Source organism: Pseudopodoces humilis, chromosome 9, assembly GCF_049639895.1.
Source record: "Pseudopodoces humilis isolate 2021_Gansu_Grassland_sample_001 chromosome 9, ASM4963989v1, whole genome shotgun sequence".
NCBI lineage: Eukaryota > Metazoa > Chordata > Aves > Passeriformes > Paridae > Pseudopodoces > Pseudopodoces humilis.
Genome location: NC_142208.1, coordinates 20,446,909 through 20,473,959, shown reverse-complemented (window position 1 = coordinate 20,473,959; position 27,051 = coordinate 20,446,909). Strand labels below are relative to the sequence as shown.

Below are 27,051 nucleotides of genomic sequence, written 5' to 3'. Positions count from 1 at the left end.
CTATGAGTAAACATGAATGTTTGCCTAACACACATGAAATCTGCCATGAAAAAAATAGAAAAGATTACATGAGTGTACTTCCTTTCAGAATAGCAACAGAGAACACTACTTGGCATTGACAGAAAAGAGAGAGCACAGCAAACAGCAGCTATCAGTTCCATTTTCCCCCTGTACTTTTTAAATTAAAGTTGTGTTTAATGCTGAGGTGGGAGTGGGTAGGGAGAGGAAAATAAGTAACATACTTGTTTTGTCCAATTGTTTCAAAATCCTTCACAATAATTGTTAGGGAAGATGAATTATCCAGAGCAATTCCTTTCAAGTCAAATTCAACAATCTGAACAACAACAAAAAAAAAAATGGACCAAATACAAATTATAATGACAAGTTATGTAAAAAATTAACAGCAGAGTAGCATATACAACAAAATTATTCTGAAATAAATTTTTCATTTAGTGAGAGACCAAATCCAGCTTACATTTGCAAAAGTTAAGTAAAAAATGCTCATAACATGTATTTGATTTGCTAATTACTGGCAACAATAGCACAATTAAATAGTTTCATAGTGAGCCATCATTTATTTTGCAGTTCCACTTCCTCACACTAACATATGTATTGTCTTGTCATTCATAATAGCTGATATTAATCCCCTCCAATATTGGCTGAACTCGGTTGCTATTGAATTTAAACAAATAGCTGTGTGTTCCCTTTCTTTATCATTCTAATTACAAAATGTAAGAAAAATCTTTAATTTTCATTTATCATTGTGAAAAAAACACTGCAAATAAAACTTTTTCCCCAATAAAAATATTACTGAAAATGCAACATAAGACAAGGCCTACAGATAAACCATGAGGACTGGCAATACACAATTCCTTTTAATTTTGTGTGGTTTTCACTGGTACATAACAAATTATCCCATCATGTTCCCATACGTGTGGCTAAACAATGGCTGAATTGAATTTTGATCAAAAGAAACTGGGAACAAAACCAGGCCACAAACTCATCAGTGATCCATCTAATTTGACATTAACACATTACTAATGAATTGTAATACATGTTGAAGGTGTATCCATTCCCCTGCATTTACTAACGCCTTGAAAGAACACAGAGCACTAGATCCCCTTTCCAACAACATGCTCAGCTCTTGAAACTGACTTAATGACCTTACAAGCATTGTCTTAAAATGACTAAGGATTTATTTAAAAAAAAATTACCTCATTCCAAACAGGATTGAGTTCATTTTCAATTTTCTTTGTTTTCTTTTTTTCATCTGCAAATACAAACAAAGCCTGATTATTTGTTTTTGCTAAAGCACTACAAAAATATCATATTTTTTCCTTTCACTTTTCTAGAGAAGGTTTGAACTTTAAACCAAACGTTCCAATTCTTTTTACCTCTTCCAGAAGTAACACGTTTTACAATCAAGAAGTCCCCTGGGCAATTTTAGTAGTTGAAGTTTTTCATTGCTTTGTTTAAGCATAGCTAGATGTATTTCCAAAAAAGCAAAATAAATATTTAGGTTTTGCAACCTTTTATGACCCTTAGCTTCACCTTCAATAATGATGAAAAAACACAGACTAAAATACTTAGAGACATCAAACCAAACACAACCTCTAAGTAATAGCAGTAAAATACTACTTCTGAAAGTAGTAAAGAGTGTGTGTTACATATTTACCATATTTGAGTTACAAAACATTTTTGAATGTTTAGCTCTGGAATAAAATCACATGGAAAAAAAATCTTAAGAAAATATGCTTACAGTGTCAGCACTGTCTGTTTTAAATGAGCAAATATTAGAAGAAATACTCATGACTAAGAGAAAATGCAATCCTTCCTGAAAAAATGATTTCCAGAGGTTATGCAGATGTGACTTTACTGAACTTACTGTGGCCTAAAAACTAACAAAAATTACAAAATTTCCATACTTCATGGTAAAATTTGCATTTGGGCAAGCTAAAAATTATGAGAATGTGGGGTGTGGTGCAAATGATACATAGCTTGGCATTATTTTTCCTGTTCAGTTAAAACATTTGTATATAGCTCCAATGAAGGACAAGTCTTTTGACACTCAGAAGCACAAAAAAACACAGACAAACACACAGCTCTTTGAACAGAAATTGCATATATTTGTGATAACAAATGAGCATCTTTAAGTATAGAGTGTAAAGCAGCTGCTGATCTCCAAAACGCTCGGCCACCACAAGAGGTCCAAGCTTCAGACACACTCCATATCTATAAGGACTCCAGTAAAGATAACTGCACTTTTGTTATTTGAAGTTATGACTGTACTTAGCCTGGAAAATGTTGCAAAGGCCTGGGAAGAAAGAGTAAAGATATGCCAAAAGGGCAAGCTCATATACCCACTAGTCAGGCTGCCGACTGTGTGGCTCTTTTTATTGGATGAGAGTGGGATGCACTGAAAAAGTCATCTGCCCATGCTGCAGATTACAAGAACTGACTCCCATTTATGTAACAGGAATTGTCTACAATTCACACAGGATATTGACTCATTGTAGGACAAAGGAAAAAGCTTTCATAACGTACCATACTGTGGCCTGACATTTTGCAGAACCCAGCACTAATTAACAAGCTAGTGAGAGAAATTCAACTTAATGCTATCTAATAGGAGACAAAGCATTTACAAAACTGGATATCCCAGACATCTGGGGTTGGGCACTGATACTCCAAGTCCCTCTAGAAGCTGGGAGATGAAATGATGTTTTCACTGCCAGTGAAAAAAAGAAACAGTTACAGCTGTTTGTAAAGAGGATAGTAAATTACAGACCTGATTCTGATGGCACTAATGGATAAAAGTCCTATGGTCCCTGCCAAAGCTAAAATGTAACTCTCTAAGGTGAGTCCTCGCTTGAGCAATAGTCAGAACAGTTCTTGACTGGTCCTAAATTTTCCACTCTGAATTATTCATTTTCACAAAAGCAAGATTTATGTTTCCACTAATACACATATTCTAGATTACACTGAGAAAAAAAAAACCTTTTCCTGTTATCAGTCTTTGTGAAAGCTGGATGAAAAAACACTGGAAAGCACAGTTTACATTGGGTTTTAGTTGTAATTTTAGCCAGAGTGTGACATTCACATTCCTCAAGGAAATATTTTGCATATATTCTCGTCTCTTTACTGACTTCCTTTTTATTACACCTTTATCGGTATTTTAATGCACTGGGTGGTGGTAGTATTTGTTTTTAAGCTCTTGGCAAAGCTCCTTCTTCTTCCAATCAAAAATCCCCGCTGCCAAGCAGGGTGAGGTGGATTGCTCAGTTATTCCAGGAGCTCACAAAAGTTTCAGGTCCTCAGGCTGTTTTCCTCTGCTGGTATGCAGCTATAGCAACCAAGACTAAACCACATCAGGATAAACTGTGCAATGGGGCCAGTCACAATTTTTAGTGTGGCCCTACCATGAAATAAGAAATTACAGTGGATACAGGTAGAACACTCTATACTAGTTTCTTTAAAAACTAACTACAGTAACTGTGGTACTGTAGAAGAAATCACTGTTTACTTTGTCTTGATGGAGACGTTATACTACCTTATATTATAACATGCTAGCTAATATTCTCAGGTGGAAATGACTATAATAAAAATTTAATGGCTTGATGTCCAAAAAAAATTAAGTGAGCAGTTTAAATAATAACAGTTCCATCATTAAAAATATTACATTATAGCAAAACACTTAATGTTTCCATTTTAATCTTTTTTCCTATTATAACTACATTTTAATCAACATAGGCAGGTGGGGAATAGCAGAAGCAAACATTATCTTTTACAACAGTCCTAAGTCTAAGATTCAAGAGAGAATCACATTCTCTCTTTAGTCAACTAAATATCCCATAAAACTTTTGTCAAAGGAGAATTAAGATTGCATGGTGGCAGCAAGTGCAGGATCAAAAGGGCAGACCTCCAAAACCCTGGAAATTAAATTCAGATAATTTAACTTTCTGCGAAACAGAAAATTTAAATCTAGTGAATAATTACACTCTAAAACTATTTTCTTTCACAGACTGAAATATAAACTAAAATAGCTTTGAACTACTTCAGGCCTGCTGAAAAGCTCTTAGATTAAGCACAAATGGAATCAAGTTGGATCAATCAAATTAAATGCCATTTCACCTCAGTTTTTACTGCATAAAGTGGAATGAGGCAGCCACAATGAATGATCAGAACACTAAATGTGCTAGCATTGACTGCAATTGAATCAGTTTTTACACACTGAGACAAGAGTCTAACAAACCAAAACAATTAAACTGATTTAATCATTATCACTTAGTGTCAGTTTAGCAAATGGCAACAGTTTTTTGTATTGATTTGACTAATTAATTGTCTCACATTGAGTGACAAACTCAGAATTCTGCAAGAACAGCACCCAGTTCCAGATAGCGATATTCGTTTACTCTCGGGGCGTAGTTCTCTTTGAACTGTGAGCTGTTCTTAAAGTAAATAAAAGTTCCATCCCATTGGACTGGACATAAATGTGTAAAAAAAAAAAAGGGAATTGCTTGCACAAAACTCCTCTGCTATATCAGAACAGAAACAGCTGCCTATTTCTTCCTAATATGCAGCTAATATGTATCACTGTAGCAATTATATTAACTCCCTAGTCTGTAGCCTGCTTAGTTAAACAAATTGGATGAAATCTATTCTATTCATAGATGAAACCATATTAACTTACATGTCTCAATATATAAAACATTTTCAGTCACTTTCATACTAACAGTTACAGGATCATGAGCTTTTACTTCACAGCATGGCTGTAAAAGTCTGAGACTGAAAGACTGTTTCCTTGGGAGGCTCAAATTTACTGAACCTGGCACCAGCAAAGGCTCTGTAAATTAAAATTTGAACAAAATACTTTGAAAATACATAGAAATATGTTCTAATGAAATGCCAGCTTCCACAGCAGTCTTCTTTCAAATGAGTATTTTCACTAAGACTTCACCAAGAATACTCCAGTCCAACAAGAACATGAAAATATGTGGCAGGGCCATGGCCATAGTCCTGCAAATTCTTGAGTTTTTCCCAGTCTAGAACATGCACTCCCAAACATGTTTTTATGTCCCCCAGGATTTACACTGGGTAGGGACTAAAGTTAAAGATTAATGCCCTTTGACATAATCTTCCCAAAATAAAACTTTTTTTATCTCTACACATTAACATGGTGAGGGGTTAACCAGCAGTGTATATTAAAAAAAAATCTATAAACATAAACAGCTAGAAGTGGAACATATTTCAGATTTAACTCTATGCCCTTGTGCTTGGTAACCAGGCAATCCACTTGCAAATTAAATCAGATCTGGTAATAGCTGGTAAAAGCCTGATACTTTCTGTCTCACTTGAATCATTCTGGAGAAGAAGCAAAAATCAGACTGTTGGTATGTAGTAAAATCACATAAATGGAAGTGGCAGGATAAGGAGAAATTAAATATCCTATTGTAAACCTGTCACAATTACAAAGCTGACACTGGTTAAGCATGTTTGAGAACATTAAAAATGCCAATTATAGTACATAAAGGATAAATGTAGATTAATTCCTTTAATGTCTGCTGTCCAATTTGGATTCATTTGGATATCTGAAGGACTGAAAAACAAATCCAGCAACAAAGAAAAAAAAAATCTGTAACATATTTACCAGGTAAAAGTGAACTGCATTAGAGCACATAGAAGGAAGAAAAGGTTACAAGGAGGGATTAAACAGATACTTAAGCAAAAATCAGCTGTGGAGTTCCAAACTGCAGGAACAGAGGCAACACAGAAAGGCAAAACTGGCAGGAAAGCAAAGAAAAACAAGGAACTGGAAAGAGAAAATGGATAATTAAGAGGAAACAGAATGTGAAACAAACCAGAGAAATTACAGTATATTCACTTCTTGCAGGGCAAGTAAAATCATATTTTAAGAATTATGGTGTTCCAAAATGTATCGAGACAGGCTCTGCCACTTGTTCTAACAGACAGGGTGGCTAAAAAAACCAAAACAACAAACCTTGAAAAAAAGGAGGAAACTACAGTGAATATAACAATTTCACATCTTTCTGATGCTGAAATAAATGTATCTGAAAACTTGTTACTTTGAAGGTTAAGATTCTGCACGTACAGTGCCTTTTCCAGCCTACAGCTGTCATGATTTCAGGTTTGGTTTCTAAATGTGACAAACTCCTGTAAGGATTTTTCACACTTTAAAATACCATTTGGATTTCAGTGCACAGTTAGGAAACCAGGTCCCCTAGCAGGAGATAAGACGCCTGCTTGTCAAAGTTTGGTTTGATGTATTACATGATCCAAAATTGCTTAAAGGTTTTGGCACCTTAAAATCAATACAGAAATCGAGTTCCTGTAGTCTAGCCAAGTGAGGTAATGATGGCAACAGGTTAAGTATACTGTAAAACATAATTAGCTTTACATATAAATGCTAGTTTTATCACAGTCTATAACTGATGAGCAATGAAAGTGAAAAATACAGTTTCCTTCCAAAATCTTGTAATTAAATAATCTCAACAGACAAAATTTTGATGTGGAATTCTGTTTGTGAAAAAAACCCAAAAAAACAACATCTCCACACCAAACTAAAACAAAATCAAATACCTTCAGAAATAGTACTACTGTTTTTCAACGTAACTTGTCACTTGTAACAATAAATCATATTTTTATTGTATGTATGTAACAGTGAGCAGTGTCTGTTCAAAGAAATCAAGACAGGAATGATTTTTCAGATGGAAAACAAGGTAATCTTCAATATCAGTATTAAAAGTGGGTTCATTTATGCAGTTATATTTGTTTTTAAACAACAGGCTAATCCTTTGGAAAAGCTTGTAAAATGTGGATCCTGAAACAGAAGCACAGCTGGTCAGAACAGCCCAATGCGCTCCACCCAGTTCAAACTTCATTTAGGTAACTCCTGTCTCTAATTTAAGTTTTCCCTAAAAATTACATCAGATGTAATTTCAGGAAAACATGTTTCCCTAGATTTTCAAATACTTACAAAGGGCACTATCTTTTACAAAACTTCTTCCCAGACTACGTTTATGACAGTTTTGCTTACCTTTAAAAATAACAGAAACGATAGGATCTGGTTTCCCAAACTTGGTTTTAGGGATATTGGTAGCAGATTCCACAATCACCCGAAGCATTGTTTCCCGTCTTGCCTAAATGTTGACTGCCCCTGAAGGAATTAAATCCTCAGTTTCACAGTCCTTAACTTCTGGACCGAAATGCTAGAAGGAAGAGGAGGCAGGGAATTACTGGTTTACAGCAAAGGAGGTCTATGGGTGGATCTATGACGGACTAGGTACTCAAAAGCTCTGGGAAAAAAAGAGTCCTGTAAATTGACACCAGGTTCTGTCTTGCTGCACAGAGAGAGCTCTCGCTAATGAAATCCTGTAACAGAAAGGGCACGCTGCAAAAACTCCGATTTCTTGTTGCTGCTTTTACTCTTAAACTGCTCAATAGATCTGTCGTCAGAAACCAAGGCAAGAATTAAGCAACATGAACTTTAAGCACGACTCTGGAACTCGAGCTAAATCACATCTGCCTCTCGGTATACCAAGGTATGAAATTTTAAGATGGCTTTTATTTTTTTCCCCCCTGATTTTTAGAACTTCATTGCTCGCAAATGCTTTTGGCTTGTCTCCGTGCCAGCCTAGTCACAAACTGGCGATGATCCCAAAAACCAGTGTAAGTCCTCCCCCTCCTGTTGTATTGTGGAACAACGACACTGCAGCCTCCCCACGGAACGTCCTGGATATTGTAGGTTTCTTGAGGAATTATTGAAACTGTTATAAATTTGTATTGTGATATTGGCTTTCGCAGATGAATATTATATGTTAAATACTTTTTAGCTATGTATGTACTTTTTTCTTGCTAACAAGTCTTAAGCTTAAAAGAATTTCCTAGGTACAAGGCAAGGAAACCCCAGAGGGCAAGGACAGTGGGGCCCAAACTCTTATCAAGAGAACAATAGAGGCCAAACTGTTATCAGCGGAAGATATGAAACCCAGCTGTCTCAGGGGAAGAATGATGGCCCCGGACTGTTATCTGCCCTGACCATTTGCAAAAAGAAAGGAAACCAAACTCCAGAATAATGCTGACCAGCAAGAATAATAAGAATAATGATGACAAGCAAAAAATATATGTTAACCAGCAGAAAATAAAACTGTGAACAGCATGATCCAAAAAGGCAGAACCAGGGAGGGGACATGCTTGAATATGCATTAACCCCTCACAGCAAGGAGGGGATAAAAAGGGTATCCCTGAGATACCAGGTGTGTTCCTGGCAAGGCGCCAGGGCGCCTGGCCGTTTTAACCCTTTGCTTTATTTCTTTTGTCTCCTAATTGTCTTTTTATTTATATTAAATTCTTTTTATAATTTATTAAGTGAATCTCGTTTTTAAGAAAACATACATCCATAACTAAAAATTTAAGAGTATTAAGGAAATGCGTGAAAAAAATAAATTAAAAGTGACATATATTGCTTGGAGGCATATGAATCTTTTGTCTTAACAAACGCTCTGGTATGAACTAGGTAACATTTACAGGACAAGCACAAGAGCTCTGAGCTCCCCGTGCTCGGCGTTAGTTTTTCTCAGCTGTGAACAGATGTAAAATCTCGAGAGGTTCACGCTGCCACTGCCACACGTGTCCCCGTGTCCCCAGGGCAGAGGAGAGGGGAAGCCAGAAAGATGGAGCAAAACGAGTCACAAGTGAGCGCACTTCAGCCTAGTTTTTACATGGTCACACGAGACCTATCCTAGCTTACTTTGTAATTTCTAAAATTATTAGATTTGGGGTAGATGAAGAGGATTTCTGGAGAAGGGAGTCACAAGCGTTCAGGAAGAAACGAGGACACAGACACGTAAGAGACAGCACTGAGCGGGCACTGAGCCATCCGAGCAGCACGGTGCACCGCTCCGCGCCCCAGCACCGCGGGCCGAGCCCTGCCGCTGACACCCGCCCGGGAGCCCGGCGGCGGAGGGTAGGGACGCGACATGAGGGGAGGGACGCGACATGAGGGGGCGGTGACACCGGGGGCGGTGACACCACGGGACACCGCCTCTGCCGCCCCGCGGGGACATCCGGAAAGGCCGGAAGTGACGGTCCGGAGCCGCGGGATTCAAACTCCCGGAAGCGGCGCGGGCCGGGCCCGGACGGAGCCGTGTCCCCGCTCCGGGCCGTGTCCCCGCTCCGTCACTCGCGGCCCCTCTGGGCCCCGCGGGGTCGGGGAAGGTCCGCGCAGCCTGCGCTCGACTCCAGCTGTCGGAAGGCTTGTCCTGGCCGCTAGAAGGGATCGCTGTTCCGTAGCGCATCGTTTGGTTTGTACAGGCGCCTAAAGATGAACGCCAAGACGGCCATAGATCGAATTATGGGCAAGGGGGGGCTGAAGTCGGGCAACTCCAGAGCTGACAGCGGGCTCGAGAAGGGTAAGCAGGAGGGCGCTGCCCCGCGGAAATCCATGGAGGAGGTGGCGGCAGGCAGAGTGACGGAGCCGGAGAGGAGCGGGCTCCTGCAGGTGAGCCGGGCTCCCCCCGGGCCAGCGCCGGCCCTGTCCCACCGACACGGCGCTCGGCCTCGGGAGCCGGAGCCCAACCCTTCCTCTCAAAACTTTTGATGTCACGGCTGGTTTAGTAGCGTTAGACAGTTTAGACCAACTTTTCGTTTCACACTTTCATTCTCAGATATTTTTCAATGACAGCTGAGCTACTAAAATCACACTCATCTGACAAAGCTGGTAAATACAAAGACTTGAGGCCAGAGGTGCCAGTTAGTCCATTAAGACCCGTCCTCACGTGCCCAATAGAGCACGTCTCAGAGAAGTATTTTAAGCACTTCCTGCAGAGAATTTGACGTTTGCAAACGTTTGATTAAAAACATGCCGAAAGGCGCAGAGTGTTTGAATTGTCAAGCTCCCGCTCAGCTATAGGTAAATGAAAGTGTAATTGTGTTGCTACATTATCTTCCTTTGCAACTAAAGAGCAGAAATTAAGATGCTGCAAGGTATTGAAGCGTCTGTATGTCTATATGACTCTTCCACTCGAGGTAAACCTGTGGTTGAAAGTGAGAAGTTCAAGACTTAACATATGACCTAGTCCTAGGTTGTCAGGCTTCCCAGAAGGACAGAGAAACTTCAGATAGACACTAGAAAAGGGTACAACTAATGTAGAATAGACATACTAATATATCTACGGCACTTTTTTTAACCAAAGGGCTTGTCATGTGTCTGTGCCACAATGTCAGTTGAGAGCCAAGGATGAGCTGTGGCTGGGCAGTTCATGCACAGTTTTGTCTAAATTCCTTAGGGTATTTGCTGAGTCTTTTGGTGTTTGCTGTTTGCTTGGTGTTCGTAATTTAATACTGGTTTCCTATAAACTTAGAAAAACCGGTGGAAAATCACCATCATGTTTGATATGCCAGATACTCTTTGGTATTTAAATAATATTAATTTTAATATTCATTTTACTTTTAGTGAGCAGTGGTGTTCAACCATTCCATAAATGAGGCTCTCTCAAATTCACTTTCTTTCTGTTTCTCTTTCTAATGACTTGTCTTTCCAATGTCAACATGCAGGATTTCAACATCAGCCCTTCTCAGCAGAATTAAATGCTATCACATCTGACGTTCATACAGAGCCCCATGGCATCTTAAATGCGGTACTTATTCTGTGTAATGATGACCTGTGCTGGAGGCCTACTGGAAAAAGAGTGCATGGTGAAAATATCTACTAAGCACATTTTGAAACTACAGGCCCAGATAATATGGAAAACAGGATCCTTTTCCTGAATGCTTTATTATAACTTTTGTAACTCACTGTCATGTAGTTTGCAAGAAGGCTCTGCCGCTTCCCCAAAGCTAACAAATATGATAAGAAATATACTAAGAAATGTAGCACCAACCTCTTTGCTGGAAGTGTTTTGGAGTTCTTATACTGCTTTTGATTTAGGATTCATATACTGTAGTGATCTTTATTCATATGCAAAACTGAGTACCTACCAAACCTGTGAAACTTGGCTCTTTGCATTCTCTCCTCGTTTCATCTATTTCAGATTGGTTTTACTTGAAATATTTCATATGATTGCTCCAGTATTGTCTGCTTTGAGTTAAAAGTAATTTTCTCAGTGAATTAAAGGCTAAGAGAGAACTTTGAAAGTGAGCATCATAGAAAGGGTTGGGCAGGAAGACACCTTAAAGATCACCTAGTTCAAACCCCCCTGCCATGCACAGGGACACCTTCCACTAGACCCTGCTGCTCAGATCATCTCCAACTGCTGTAAACTTACTAATGCATTTGATGCATACAGTAACATTTACTCTTTTTTATTCTGTTTCATTTAGAAAGTACTTTCCCTTGAGAAAGAAAAAGAAAAATACAATCACCTTCTTGGAGAGAAGGACAAAGAAATCCAAAACCTGAAAAACAAGCTCAGGTCCAAAACCAAGAACAGTGAAGTCTCCTTACTACAAAATCAGCTAGAGGAAAAAACAAAGGAAGCAGAAAAGAGAGAACAGCTACTTTGTTCTCTATCAGAAGAAATGAACCGGTTAAAATGTAATTTATCTGCAGCCATGGCAAAATGCTCTGATCTTGAGAACAAAACCAGTAGTACTTCTCAGGCAGCCCAGGTAAGCACTGAAGAAATATTGCAATTGCATATTGGAATCTGTGCCCGCTAAACACCAATACCTGTTACAAAATAGGATGTTTTTAAAATTTTCTTACAAGCTGTGTTGTATGCTGAAATATTGTTGTATGAAGGGAGATGGTATCCAGATTGAACTGTAAATGAGGGACAGTCAGAGACCACACTTCAGGCAACACATCTGGGGAGGAGGGAATGCTCTCCTGCTCTATTGCAAGGTCCCTTGTTCAAGTTCACACACGGGTAGTGTGTCTTATGATACTATGTGGGATGATCCACTGTTGCTTAGGCAGGCACTGTGCCCTTCTCAGATTTGTGTGCTCAGTGATTAGACAGAGTGAGAAGGCAGCAGTGGTAAGAGATGTGGGGCACTAATAAAGACAAACTAAGCTGCTCACCTAATTCAGTTTCAGTCCTGGGAATATCTTTCTTCTCTCTGCTCTTATGAATCCTCATTTGTGTCTCAGTTGTTAAAACTAACTGTCTTTACCTTCTATGGTATCACACATGGTAAATTCTTAAATGGACACAGGATAGGACAAGATTAATGAGTTTCTCCCCTCATTAAGTGGTTGATAGGTATCTTGCCAATCCTTGACAGTGTTTACAAGTCCATTAATGATTCTACAGCTGTTTTTCCACCCCTGCTCTGTTCTAATGTTCTTTGGAAAATGCAGTAGTATCTCTATGAGGGGCACAGGGAAGTTGTTTAGGCACAGGTACCTAAAAATAGGTGGCTGTCTTTCTTTTCCAGCTTTTGACCTGCAGATGGTGCTGGTTCCCTGTGCTCTACAAGGGAGTTGAGCAATTTCTAGAAATTCTGCTGTAGCCAAATAACAGACTATTTTTATCTACTGCTTTTGAATAACACATGTATATATAGTACTTCTAATAATGCAGTTTATTGAGAAATATCACTTTAAATGCAGTGTATTTATTTTAAATTTTAAGACACTTCAAACTTCATTAAAGGTATTAAAATGTATATTGAGTCAACAGATTTTCATCATATTTTTGTCGATAAACCACCAAAATATGTATTACTTTAAAACCGTAATTTTCTTTTAAATTTTTAACTGACTTATCAACAGAGGATAATGATGTATTGACTGGATGTCTTGGAGAACTTGAAAACAAGTCTAGCAATAGCCTCTTGAAACTGCTTGGTGGCATATGAGCTCTGAAATGGAAACAACAGTTTTATGACATAATTTTGGGAAAGATTTTACTGAGGCAGGACTCTGATGTTCATAGAAACAAGTTCAGTGTCTCTAAATACTATTTTTATTAGGAAGTGTTTAAGTTTATTAATTACATTCAAAGTTCTGTATTTTTCAGCTATAATTTCTTCCAAGATCTGTAGAAAAATGTTGGAAAAAATGTGGTTTGGATTTGGGTAGTAGTCTACTTTTTTTTTCACAGTGAAGTTCCCTCTGACTTACACCTACACAATTTTATAACCACTTTGCATCATTTAGAGAAGATACATGTCAGAGAGGAAGAAATATGTCTGTGTAACTCTCTGCTCTCCAGTTTTAGATGGGTCTCAAGAACTCTTCTACTCATATGTGTACAAAAGTCATACTCACTGTACCGGGGATCAGGTCTCAGAAAATCAAGCAGTCTGTCCTTATGCTTCCAGACAGGCCTGCACAATTACCCAGATGTTTACAGTCTTCCTGTTACCCCAGAGAAGCACCAAGGTCTCTGTCTTTCCCCAACAACTTCTGTATGTCTGGGTCATTGCCATATGTATGAGGATACAAAAAGAGAAGAAAGATTTACCTCTCCTTGTACTTAAATGATACCCTTCAAGTATCTTCATTTTTCAAAAGCTCTTTGCAGAACACTCTTCAGGACTTCCAAGACAGCAGTTCAGCAAAAAACACATTATAGTTTCCTTAGGAAATGTTTTAATGTAAATACGAGTTGCAGACTTATGGAATAAATTCCATGTAAATCTTTGTCCTGTATTTTGCAGGAGAGTCTATTTTAAATACATTAAATGCCTTTCTATGTAACTTGGATCCTTCAAAAAAACGTCAGCAACCAACTATAAAGATCTTTAAACACAAAAGGCACATCTGTTTCAATTTTTAAATGCATCTGTTTTAATTTTTAAAATATTCTTATGCTACTTATGTGAGATTAATAGTTGTACAGGAGTAGCTTTGCTGTTTCAGCCATGTATTTTAAACACCATTAACAAGTTGTTCTTTGTCCTCAGGAAGGTGCAACAAACAGCACTGAAGTTGAAAGACAATTGAAAGATGTAAGTTTCCTGTAAATTTCAAGCACATATCACCTGTATTGAAATGCAGAATAATGTAAATTATCATCATGTACATTTTTGGGTAGTATGAGACCTCAGAGGGTATGTTTCTCTCGAAAATATAATACCTAAAATTATTTAGTGATATGGCAATAATTTAAATTTAGAAACCCAAAAACTTGCAAAAGAAAAAAAAATTAAGATTTCCATCATCTTTGAAAAAGCTTGCTTGGAACATCAGAACAAAGTGGTTGCTGACCAGTCAGGAGCCTGTAGGAACCTGACACTGCCTGGGATAGCATGAGGTTGGATCAGAAACCTCTTGAGGTTCCTTCCAAGCTGAGTAAGTCTATGAGCCAAGCAGCTAAAACATCCATGTCCTTGTTCTTACAAACTAAATTGCAATGATACTGTTTTATTTTATTCCATTTTCAAGGTCTGTTATTTTATATTTCATTTTTTATTTGAGATTGAAAAGCTAATTCTTCATAATCTAGGCACAACTCATGGAAGCCTTTCTTCTTCTTTAAGTAATTTTCCCATTGCTGCACTTTTAACTTATGCTCAGCATCCTGAATTAACTTTCCAAATGAAGATGGATTTATTTATTTATTGTACCAATTACTACAATTTGCATCAGACTTAACTAGCTTATCTTTAAACTGTCCAATATATAACTTTTAATATTTTTAAGATGCAAGACAAATACTTCTAAAAGCTGATTAATTACCAGAGTCTTTTTTGTTGTTGTTCTGTTTCTTTTTATGAAGGCTCTTGAGAAAAACCAGCAGTGGCTACTGTATGACCAGCAACGGGAAGCATATGTCAGGGGATTGCTTGGAAGGATCTTTGAACTTGAACAGAAGACAGAAATAGTTAGCCGGCAAGAACCTAGATCAAATTCAGAAGGTATCAACTTTATTTTTACCCCCACAAGTGACCCAAACCATAATTATCTATAGAATAAATTTTCTGAAAACAAATTGTAGCACATTTAAAATCAAGGCTTTGTTCTCAACACTTTGGCTGCTTAATGGTAAACTTGGTTAAATACTATTTCTCTGCTTGCTGTTATCTACCTATGTTACTTGACCAACAGTACTTCCTGCTCTTACCCACTTCAAAGATGGTTTTTAACAGCCTTGACACTCTATTAGCAACCTATCTGTTTGTGGAAAGTGTTGGGGCAAATAGATGTACATCTCCCATCCTTCAAAGTACACTTTCAGTCAACATAATGGAAGCATTAAGGATTTATTAGCTAGGTGTGGATCAGATTTTTTTAAATTTACTTTTTTCAAAATAAATATTATAAAAATGACTCAAGATTGCCATGTTCTTTACTCACCTGAACAGTTGTTACAGGACAAGAAAGCCTGTGATAGGTTTTGGCACCTCTCCAAAGCAGTGTTTCACAATAAGGATCTGGCCAGCTCCAGCTCACTTCCTTGCTGTGCAGTTCCTCAATAAGGCACACCCTCTCAGTATTAATAAAATTAAAATCATATTGAGCAGAAGAACCAGAAGGAATTGACTTGCTTTTCTTATTACCAAATTGCTAATTTCATACATGCTGCAACTGACCTGCAAGGTAAAAATGACTAAACAGAACTAGCATCATGTGGAGTAAGAGCATACTCACAGACTTGCAATAGTAATTCGAGGGCAGTGGATTGGTTTCTGTATTGCTGTTTGAATCTTTCTGGAAAACAGTGATATATCATCATAATCTTGTTTTGGTGCTGTTCAGAAATCTGTGAACAGTATTTTTAGAGGGAGGCAGACTCAGCTCACCAGGAAATGCACCCCAGAGTTACTGCAGTCAAAGCTTTGCCAGAAGAGCAGCCAGGAGACTTGAAGTCAGGGTGTTAGAAAGTTCCTCTCTTCAATCAGCTAGGCAGTAGCAGAACTCCAAGTTTCTAAGAATCTAGCTATACAAGTTAAAAGTATATATGAAAACCTTTTCCAAGGAAAAACTTGGCCTCTCTCTGAGAATGTCAGTGCTATAAAGGAGTATTGCTAATGAGAAGCTAGGGCTTAGTTTATAGCTGAGGGAAGGGAAAACTGTCAAGCAGGAAACTCTCCCTAGTAAATTATACTTTGAAGAATTAGTCCAAGTCTTCAATAGGAAAAGTATCAAAGTCACAAAACTTACAGTACTAAAAATCAGCAAAGCCCATGAAATTCTACATCCATTGTTCTGCTTCTAGATATATTTTGTATGGCTCCTGATTTTTTGCATTCTGCCTCTTAATTTTTTCCTACTTATTAAACCTTTCTTGGGTCAACAAGCAGAAATTTTCTAGCACTGCTTTAAATAATAGTTGCTACCCAAGAAGCGAGCATTTTAAATCAAAATAAATATCCTAGTCCTTTCTATTTGCTGTTTAGAAGTAAATTATGGCATACTATTTGGAGAAGATGATCTACAAAAGACAATGGAAGGTCTGGCTATGGTTAACAAGGTTGAAGTAGAATCTGTCACATCCCAAGAGTATCCTCAGGGAGGGAGTAATGCCAGCAGCTTGGCTAAAGAGCCTAAAAGTGGAAGTAGGAATACAGTGTCTTTGGGTCAGATTCCCATGAGTCAGTGTAATGCATGAGGCCTTAGAAGAATAGTGTTTTCCAGTATGCTGGTAAGGAGACTTAACGTATTATAAATACTGAAAGCTGTTTCAACCGAAGTTTAGTTCTATTCTGAGCTCTGCAATGGCAGACTATGTCAATTTCTATTAATTAGCCTTAAAATGCTGTTCAAGATCTACTTCTATGATTTTTAAGTGGATTTTATTTTTTTAACATTACTAATTCAATTATTTCTGACTCATTAAGGTCATCTACAAAGGGAAAAGCAAGAATACCATGACCAGCTGTTACTAGCTGCTAGGAATGATCATGAGACTGAAAGACGCACTATAACCCAGCTGAGATTTGAACTTGATGAACTTAAAAAGACATATGAAGAAACACAAGGGGAAATGATGAGTTTAAATGCCTTATTGCAGTCACAACGGGTTGCTGAATTGAAGACTCAAGAAAATGAAAATAAAATGAAAGAGGAAGCACAAAGACTAAAAGAAGAAAATGAAACTATCAAAGAACAGCTCAGAGAAGAAAAAGAAAAGTCTGAGGAACTTTTATGTCAGGTAAGTGGATGGATTTGGAGGTTTGAGGTCATTAGCAAAGAATCAAGAGAGATGAAAATTCATAGTTAATCAGAATGGACCATGCCTCTCTCTGGTAACTGTTCTTCACATAGATCTAGACTCGTGTCCTTCTGGTTAAAACTGAATTGTTTAAACAAGAAACTTTGTTCATTTATTTCTCTGGTCTTAAGGGACACAAAAGAGAAAGGAGAAAATATTGAATTGATTCTGATGTAGTTTATCCTTGAGACTAATAGTGAATGAGAACAAGAAAGCTAAAAATTCATTTTATTATGTGCTCCCAACTATGGAAGACCAATAATATCTGCTGTCACCTGGAAGCTAAAATACAGCTGATATTTGAAATAAGAAAATAAAATTTACTAAACACCAAAGTATGCCAAAGCCAGAACAACAATTAAGCATTCTAAAGACAGGCTGGCTGTCACTGGTTAATAATTATTAAAAGAAGTTTATTTTATTTTGTTTTATTATTTGTTTTATTATTATTATTTTTTGAAGCTGAACAACAGCATTATCGTAAAAGTTGATACATGCTGAAAGCAGAGGGTATTTTAATGTATGCATTTACTTATTATTATGATATAGCACTTTCTGACCCTTAAACTTCTTCTCTTATATTAAAAAAATTGCATTGTTTGTTTTTATTAACATCATGTCATGTGAGTGCAAACAGGTTTTGTGAGTATATTTTTGTCAGCATCCTGGCAATCACCTAGGAGGCTTCAGTTTTTGTTTTTTTTAACAATAACATCATCCTGCATTCCCCCTTCTCAGTGCAATAATAATTTTTCAGTGGAGTTTTTCCTGGGGAAATAGTGGTTTGAATTGAGTTTGGTTCTTGCATAACAGGCATACATTTTCTGTTGTCATAGGAATGTAAGAGTTTACTTCGATCCCATTATAAATTAGTTCTTTTTAAGCTTATTAACTATAGTATATGGAAGTTGTTTGTTACAAGTGTTAATCTGCCTTGTAGGTGCAACTTCTTCGTAAATCATTGCTCAGACAGGAGGCGGAACACACAAGAATAGCTTTGTTGGAACAACAGGTACAAAATTATGTGCTAAAGTGCTGATATTTAATCTGTGTTAGGCACAAAGTCTTTCCAGACTAACTTCACATTTAAGAATGATTAGTGTATTAAATAAAGTAATGCTAGGCAGGAATATTCAACAGTGCATAATCTCTTGATGCTTTCAAAAATTTTGAAACATCTGTCAGGAGGAAAATCTGTAACCTTCTACTGATAAGAGGGTATGATCAAACCTGGTGCTATTTTCTCCACAATCACTGTTCAACATGTAAAGCCTCAGATAAGGCACAGGAAATATTCTAAAACTAATCACGTAATTAAAGTTTTGTAATATATTTTTTATATAGAAATAATTGCATTGCCATATTTTCTATTTTCTTTATTTGAAATTGAAACACCCACCAAACAAAATAACTTTAAACTGCACCTCTGCTAAGGGAGATTTTAATAATTGGGCATATGTGAATTTCACTGTAATGAAAGCAACAGCAATTTTTAATTTTTCATTTAAATTTTCCTTTTAATCCCATTTTAAGATGTTATTGCAGAGCAAAACTGACTTTAAATATATAAATAGGAAATATTCCTCCTGATTCATACTAACTTTGACTTCAGTTTTTCACTTTGTTGGGCTGCCAGATCCAGATATGCACCACGGACTTAGAGAATGGAAAGCTTGACCGCCAGAACTTGAAGCATGAGTTAAACCATGTTCTCAAGGAGTTGCGCAAGGCCAAGGAGAAAATAACCCGTCTGGAGCCTCTGGTATGTACTGAAAAACTTGCAGGTGAATTTAGTCAGGGATTTTGCATAAACACACATCCTCTTGCTTTGGGTTCTTATTCCAAGCATTGAGTAAGTGTCCCTCCATCCTTTGTATCTTTCCCCAAGGTGCAGAGCCTTGTGCCAGGCAGGCAGGCACTGCTTTTCTCTCCAGCAAGCATGGAGCGGGAGTGCTGCAGCAGGAGCTCCAGAACAGTCACGGTGCTGAGCAGGGAACACTCTGTATTTTGTATCACAGTGTGTGACCCAGTTTTGTCTTGCACCATGACAAAGCTGCAATGTGCTTCCACTCAGACTTGTTGCTGGTGAACAGTCCTTCGTGCTGTAACACACCCAAGGCTTGTGTGCCATGAAACCTTAATGTATTTTCCCACAGCATTTGATTAGTGCATGCATGCCCCAGTCTTACAGTGAAGCTCCTCCTTTTCCAGAAACTCCGAGAATCTGGACATATGGAATCACAAGAAGATTTGCAAGCTGTATTTGACAAGAAGCTGACCACATATGACAGAAGTCCTCCCCTGAAACATTCCAGCTGCCTTGATGAAAGTTTTCTCGAGTGTCCCAGATGTAAAGTGCCATATCCAACGAGCCAGCATAGAGAATTACTAGCACACATTGACTTCTGTACAGCTTGAGCTCCAAATGAACTTACTATCTTTGCTTCATATATGCTGCCAATATGCTTGGCAAAAGATCTTTTAAAGCTTATTTCTTACAGTTGTATAAATGACAAAACGATAATTCAGTTCCACACAAACAGTATTAACATTATAATTTGGCCTCAGTATTTTACCTCATGTTTTTGAAAAACAGCTCCTGCATTTTCTAGTTGCAAACAGAAATATTTTTAGAATTAGGAATATTTTAAATAGTAAACTACTGGCCTTTTTTTTTTTTTTTTCTTTTTGCACTATTAAATGTAAGAATAGTAAAAGCACAATTATTGTGTCAGACTATATTTTAGTTTTGGCATACCCAGTTCTTGGTTGTTGAATCCTGATGATTGTGCTTGTACCTTAACTGACAAGAATAGCTGCAAAAGATTTTTGGCCCTCAAAGGTGCACTATATATATATCTATCTATCTATATATATATATTTATTTATACATGGTGTGTGTACATATGTGTAGTGTGTAGAGTATATACATACATCTGTTATATATATGTGGAATAGATCAACATCTTGATACATAAAAACTCAGGAGGGCCATGTTAGATCTTTGCTGCTTAAGACTGATGGTCAAAACATCAATCTGAAGTAGCTGATTATCCAGAACCACCATCAGGGGTGGCTAAATTGTTGACCAAGGTTTAATCTCAGAAAAACCAACTTCCTGGTAAACATAAACTTCCTTGGTGCCGAAGAAAGATTATATTTCAGAGAATGTCAGAGGCCATTTTTGAATTTTGGGTATATAATTACTCTGAATTAAACTTGTTTTGCTTCCGTATTTTAGAGGTTAAAGTTGAGAAATGTCAGTTATTCAACCTTAGATTTGACAAATGTCCCAAAGTGCAGTTTTCAACAAATTGCTCTAGTGGATTTGAAGTGTCGCTGTATTTTGGTATTAATACAAAACACAAGTTAATGTCAAATTCTGGCAACAAATTAGAAACTGGCAAAAAAAAATCCCTGATGGATTTACAATTGCAAATTGCAATCTCTAGCACCTACTGTAAGTTTGAATGGATTGTGAGCATTTTGTTCCTTGCATATGTAGTGAAGTCCCAACAGGAAGTTGCTTCATGGAAATTATTCAAATGTGGAAATTTTGCAAAGATACACTAGTTAAGAATAAATTTGCACATTTTACAAGTTTGTGGTTTGCTGAGGACACACAAGTACCCAAGGTGTATGTTTCTCTGGCCTGCTGATTCTGATTGCTAGCTGGTATCAGCTTTCTCCATTTGCTTTATTGCAAAACTGCACGCATTTACCCCATAATGTTCACCTTAATCCCTGATGTTACATTTTTATTCTTAAATATGAAGGTGTTTTCCTATTTGTTGAAAATAACTGATAGTATCGAGTGATGTTATTCTCAATTAAATCCAGTGTTCATGAGACAGAAAATATTAAAAGATATTATCTTTATATCTGAAATATCTCTGCCAGATTTATTGTATTAGCCACTCCCTATCCACTTTTCAATTTCACTGACCATGTCTCAGGCTAATCTTTGTATTTGACAATTTGCTGAACTGCTAGCAACAGTTTTTCTGACCAAAGATATGATAAGCTAAGGAGTAAAACAGAAATTGTGATTCAGAATCTCAAGGTTTTTCCATGAGAGAAATTGTCTTAATTTCATATATTTTTACAAATCTTTTAGTTCAGGATAATAACTATGCTTTTCATTGCAGCCTAATAATTTTAATCTCTAATTAAACTACTTTTGAAAGTTTGTCTTTTAACAACAGCTTAATCAGCTAGTATTCTATTTCCAGCTGCATACTCAGCATAGTTTCTGCAAAAGGAAATCCTGATCTTTTATGTATTATAAATGAAATAAGTTTGCCTACTACAGGTCAGCACTCTTCAGTAGTTCTGAGGCTTTCTTAAATTAGCATAAAACACTTCTACTTTAGAAACTGGTACTGTAGAGGGAGACTTGGAAAGTTCATGATGTGATAAAAAGTTTTGTTCGTTCTACCTTTAATGAACTTTAACAATGGATTTAGTCCTACCTGATAAATACTACCAAAAAACCCTCTTGCTGATAAATTTATACAGGTCATTATTGTGGTGTATGTTGCAAAATACCAAAATTACATTTCAGTGAAGTAAAACACTTACTTTGAACGCAGACCCACAAATACTATTGTCATCACCTACATGTAATTAAAACCAGCTATAAAACTCCAACTTCATACGGTATGCAGATCATATCACTGCTTTTTTTCCATTCCTTAGAAGCTAAGAAATCTCAGAATTTTTTTTTCCTGAAAATTAAAAAAGGAGATCTGCTGCTCCTCTCTTTAGTTATATGTAGAAAAGAGAAGTTTGTGCCTAACATGCTTTCCTTACTGATAAGAATTAATTAGCTGTAAGTCTAATTATTTGTAAGGCAGGAAGCAACAGTAATGTTTTCATTACTTCAAGCACTTTGGATTTACAATGTCAGGAGCCTTTTTCTGTTATGTCCCCTTCAAGTAATTGAATTTCAACCTACCAGAAAGACTGTTATTTGAAGTTGCTGATCCAGGGAAACCTGGGGGCTAATACAATGGTTTACCAATATTTAGTAGCATATTTATAAATCCTAGCTTTCATACTGTTCTTTTTAAACAGCAAATTAAGTGCATTTGATGTCATTCATGTTGGGTAGCTGGAAAGACAGCTAAAACTCCACAATTTTTTTCCATAAGGAGAGCTGCTTGTGAAATAAAAACTGAAAGACGGCTCTGTTATTTTTCTTAGATCCATGAATCAACTTCTGGTATTCTCCTTGCTTGTGTAGCTTTTAGTCTCAGTTTTGATAATCATCTTTCACGTGGTTATGTTGATTTTGAGTATTGTACTTCAAGAACAATTCAGACTAATATGAATGTAGTAGAAGTCTTTCAGACTTCTGATCAAATTCAAGGAAGAACCTACAATGCTCAGTGAGAAGAGTAACGTTCAAAAGTGCAAAAGATAAGGAAGATCTTTCTGGTGGTTGGAGTAGATGAGCAGTGAAACATATTGCTTACAGAGGCTGTGAAATCTCCACCACTGGAGATTTATCGGGACACTTATGTAACTACCTAAACCACCCCTGACAGGCGAGGCTGCCTTGGCTCAGGGACATCAGCCACTGATTTCTCACAGTGCCTTGAAGCCCTGTTTTTAATGGCACATGAAGACCTGCAAAATTTAAATAAAAAAGCCACAATGGGTCTTCTGCATTGACTCTTCATCTTATTCTTTAGAATGTATTGTTATTTCACTACATACTAAATTAGTAGCTACTGCACCAGAAGTCATTAAAACTCATCTCATGTTTCTCAACTAGAAAATTACTGGTATTCCTATGTCTGTATGAACTTCTAGTCTAAGCAGATATAGAATACCATAGAATACTGCTTCAAATCAATATTTGCACTCATGCATTGCTATCTGCTGAAAAACAAGATAAATGACACAGCACAACTTGATGTCACTTAATTCCTGATTATGAGAAGTGCATCATTCCCACATTGTTTCAACAAACCGCACCAGTGTGTCTGGTACCTGGGGAGTTTAGGCTCCCCTCCATAAGGTGCTCCAGGAAGGAGATTCAGAAAGCTGGTGTCCTGAGTGGGAGGTGGCCGTGCCAGCCAGTGAGAGACATAACTGGTCATAACTAGAGGAGCCACAGATGTAAATTCTCTTCTAACATTGTCAATGTCAAACGTGTCTCTTGCAAAGAAAGCATTCTTCAAACAGGACATGTATCGATGAAGTGAGACCTCCCCTCACACCCAGTCCCCCTTCAGACCTGGAGCAGAGCTCCCCACCAGCAGTCTGGGACAGATATTCATTTGGTGGTCTCTATGGCCAACCAATTTTCTGTATTTTATACTGAATTAATAGTTCCAGAAAGATAGACCAAGATAACGTATTTCAAAGTATCCTGTAAGAAGGAAGCCTGGGACCTTATCATGGTGATATCCAGCTGGCTTCTCGATGGATGTGTAACCAGGTTTAATTTCCCTGATCAATTCGAAACTGGTGAATGTCTACACTGTGCCAGTGAAAGTGATAGTTTTATCCATGTAACCAGCTTGATAGGGATGGCATTATCTCATGCAACTAGACAGAAAACTACAGCCTAATTAAGGCATACATGCATGCCAGACTCCGTTTATGGGAAGCTCAAAGTCACATCTTATCAGTCATCTCAAATGGCCACTGATAATGAAAACCATAAACAGTGTGGGAAATAACATGATTAGCATTAATTAGGGAAGCCAGAAGGGTTTACAGCAGAATTTAAAATGTTATTTGAACTTACATTGCTTTTGCAAAATTGATTTTTCTGTTTCCCCAGCCCTAGCTTAATGCTAGCTAAGGAGAAGCCTGACAATATAGACAGATGTTCTTTGCAGCAGACAGGCACTGTAGACCTTTCTTCAGAAATATGTGGCTTTTAAAAGTAAAGCTGCTGTCCTAGTTTGGAGCTGAAGAACCCCTTTTGCTCTCAAGTTACTCTTCTGAGACATCAGGGAAAGAAAAGGGCCGATTCTCCTTAAACTTTATGAAGAGCATTCTCTAATCACTGGGTTCTCAACTATAAGAGGAAACAATAGTACCTGTGATCTCTGCACAGTGTACAATCCAGCAGACCAATGTGTTAAGGGAATGTCTGAGTGCATTTCCTGAGCATGAGAGGCTGGTGACTAGTTTGTAAATCCTTCAGACATTCACCACAGCTTTGATGTCCCTGCATCAAAGCTCATTAGCAGGAATGTAACTTTATGCATACCTGAAAGTTAAGCAAAGGTCCCCTGGCACTTTCACATCCGAAAAAAAAATGTCATTTAAGTTCATTAAGTTGGTAAGTGTTCTACCAGATCCTGCAACGTCCAAACAAACCACTCTGATACTCTGTATTCACTGACAAACTCCCTAAATCCATGGGCTAGGTGTCTAAGTGTAATACAGTTTCTAAAACTGTTAAGAAACAACCTAATTTAGTTGTAAGAGTTTAGCTGGAGCCGAGTCACTCTGATGAAGCTTGGTTAACATGCAGCAAAACAGAAAATGTGATCATCCAGGGAAAGTCTGTGTAACATGGATTATGTTCTTAATTTGTACTTGGTTCAGAGAGAAATCCTTCCTTACTGCAAGCCACCATGCTGATGTTGGCAAAACTTCTGGTGGTCTTGATGACTAAAGGCTTACCCAGCTTTTACTAGAAAGCACATCTGACAGTATTATTGGCAGCTCTGCTTTTGGCTGAGGCCTTGGTCAGTAATGCTGCTGCTTCAGCTTGAAACTACAGCACCACTGGCACTTATCCCAGGAAGCATGCCAGCTTCTGATGGGTACTGACCACAGCAAAATGAGACTTCCCAGAAGAAACTGTGACTTGCTCATGTCCCAGAAGAAACAGGGATTATTTTTTGACACGATGACATAAGTGAAGCATCTAGCTATTTTCAGTAGACACTGGAATGTGTGTGATATGTAAACAAACAGATGCATTTATATTTGCACTAAAAGTTTAAAACTGTCCCTCACACATTGGTGTAAAGGCTTTGGATCATTGATATGAAAGTACAAAATGGGTGAGCAGTCAGAAAACTTCCTAAAAAACAAAATAAATCTAAACAGATTTGTATTTGAAACATACCTTACAACGGTATAACATCTGCTAAACAGGATTCAAACTATCTAGAAGCAGAACAGCTGCAGTGTGATATATAAGAGCAAAAATGAAAATAGAAAGCTAACCTTGGTTGAAACTTACGATAAACATCTTATTGTGCAGACACGTGAATCATCTACAAGCTTGCAATCTCTCTTGTGAAGACAAAGAGACAACATTTCTAATGAAATGAACTTACATCACTTAGCAAACATTAAATGTGCAATACATCTGTTACAAAAGTCAGTGCTATTTACCCAGTGTGACACAGGTGCACAAAAATACACCCAAAGACTTAAACCACCAATCTAATTGCAAGAAGATGCATAAATAAGGCAAAAACTTTTACTAGATCATGTCCAAATGGAACAAGAACTCCCATCTCCTAGAGTCACCTACCCAAGTGGTCCCTCTCTCTGGGAATATTTCTTAATGCTCAAGATATAAATAAGCTGATCGATCCCCATCTGTCACGACAGTTCATGGTTGCCAGGGGAACAATCTGAAAAGCAGAGCTTGACTAATGGTATCAGGTAACACAGCCCTTACCTGAAACAGAGAAGGCCAAACCTTGGGCTTTCATTAGGGATGAAGGAAACACCCATGAAAAAAGAAGCAAGATTTTTCCCTGCTAGGTTGGGCAAACCAGCTCTACAGAGATCTCTGCAGCTTTCATTTAACTCAGAGCAATGAAATCTTAGCTGTCTCTATGTTTGAGCATAAAAGCAAACATAGGTTGAAAAAATTATATAGGTTAAGCAATCATAACAGGTTTCCAGGCATTCTGTTAATCACTTCCTTGTCACAAGCATGTGGTACACATACCACACACAGCATCCACCTATTACAGTAAAGCAAGAGTAGCTCTGTGGAGGTTACAACTCTGCTTTTCCTCAGATTTCATGTTGTAATGGTTGCTATGATTAAATGTACCCAATAGCAAATACAACTTTTGTACTTCATGGGAGGGAAAAGAAAGTTACTCTTTTAGATAATGGATCCATTCAGCCCATAAGTAATAAGACTATTTTTACTCCTGCAAGGAGCCCCCACTTGTTTGATCAAACCTGATGGAAAGAAGCGTGTTTCTTCACACCTCTGCTGTCCCCAGGCACAAGATTTTGTACAGAGGTCAGTGTGAAGTTCACTCATTAACAGCATACTAAAAGCAGCATTTTACTTTGGTTCTCCTGAGCAAACAACAGGCTTATGCCAAGTAAGGTTCTCACTCACACCTAATGACCAAAGCTAAAGGTGATCCTTTCTAAATAAGATCAAAGATCTACCCAGACACTTCTACACATCATCTCATTTTCAAACCTTCTTGTCCTCTAGCAATTCCTTTCCTCCCTGACTACAAGTAACTTAATTTCTTCAATAATACAGCTTCGAATGTTTTACTCCCTGATTCCTTTCCCCTATTCTGTTTCAAATATGTTTACTTTTACCTTTAATTGACAGGGCCAGTTTCTAATTTAACTTTCCACTAATGTGAAAGGGGTAAAGATTTTATTCATTACAAAATTTGCATTTATCTGTTCTACCATTTCCAGCTGTCCCACCTCCACTCCCCCTGTCCTCTTAATGCCTTCCACATGTTTTCACGCATGTACAACCAGACTGTTAACAATAGCTCTTTCCCAAATCCCTGCCATTATTTAGAGCTGACCACACCACTGCTACTGCCAGCTGCCCAGAACTTTGGGGCTAGTCTTTCAGCTTGTAAAAAGTCCCAGACTGGTGAGGTTGTGGAACCAGGAAGATGTTGCTATGTTTCAACATACCCTAATCATTTTAAAGAATCAGTTCATAGCACAG

General features: G+C 37.6%; 2 protein-coding genes across 6 annotated transcripts in view; one reads left to right on the top strand and one right to left on the bottom strand.

Annotated features, from left to right (window-relative positions):
• MYOF (myoferlin) overlaps positions 1 to 8,872 on the bottom strand; it is a 64,049-nt gene extending 55,177 nt beyond the window's left edge. For all 4 annotated transcript variants that reach the window (XR_015773307.1, XM_014250427.2, XM_005520626.3 and 1 more), the window contains exons 1-4: positions 8,765 to 8,872; positions 7,052 to 7,223; positions 1,215 to 1,270; positions 243 to 334 (exon numbers count right to left, since the gene is read on the bottom strand). Coding sequence is in view for 3 of the 4 variants with exons in the window: in XM_014250427.2 (XP_014105902.1) it covers positions 243 to 334; positions 1,215 to 1,270; positions 7,052 to 7,139 (236 nt within the window). In the remaining variant the exon portion in view is untranslated. The remainder of the gene's footprint in view (positions 1 to 242; positions 335 to 1,214; positions 1,271 to 7,051; positions 7,224 to 8,764) is intronic.
• Positions 8,873 to 9,153: 281 nt separating this feature from the next.
• Positions 9,154 to 21,007, top strand: CEP55 (centrosomal protein 55). Of its 2 annotated transcripts, none has more exons than XM_005520625.3 (8): positions 9,154 to 9,514; positions 11,335 to 11,622; positions 13,867 to 13,911; positions 14,682 to 14,820; positions 16,744 to 17,057; positions 18,058 to 18,129; positions 18,754 to 18,879; positions 19,329 to 21,007. In XM_005520625.3, exons 1-8 carry the CDS (start codon positions 9,338 to 9,340, stop codon positions 19,533 to 19,535), a joined length of 1,368 nt encoding a protein of 455 aa, XP_005520682.2. In that variant the 5' UTR covers positions 9,154 to 9,337; the 3' UTR covers positions 19,536 to 21,007. The 2 variants fall into 2 exon arrangements, with proteins under 2 accessions (XP_005520682.2, XP_014105616.2); XM_014250141.2 differs by having other exon boundaries at positions 18,730 to 18,879.
• The last annotated feature ends 6,044 nt before the right edge of the window (positions 21,008 to 27,051 follow it).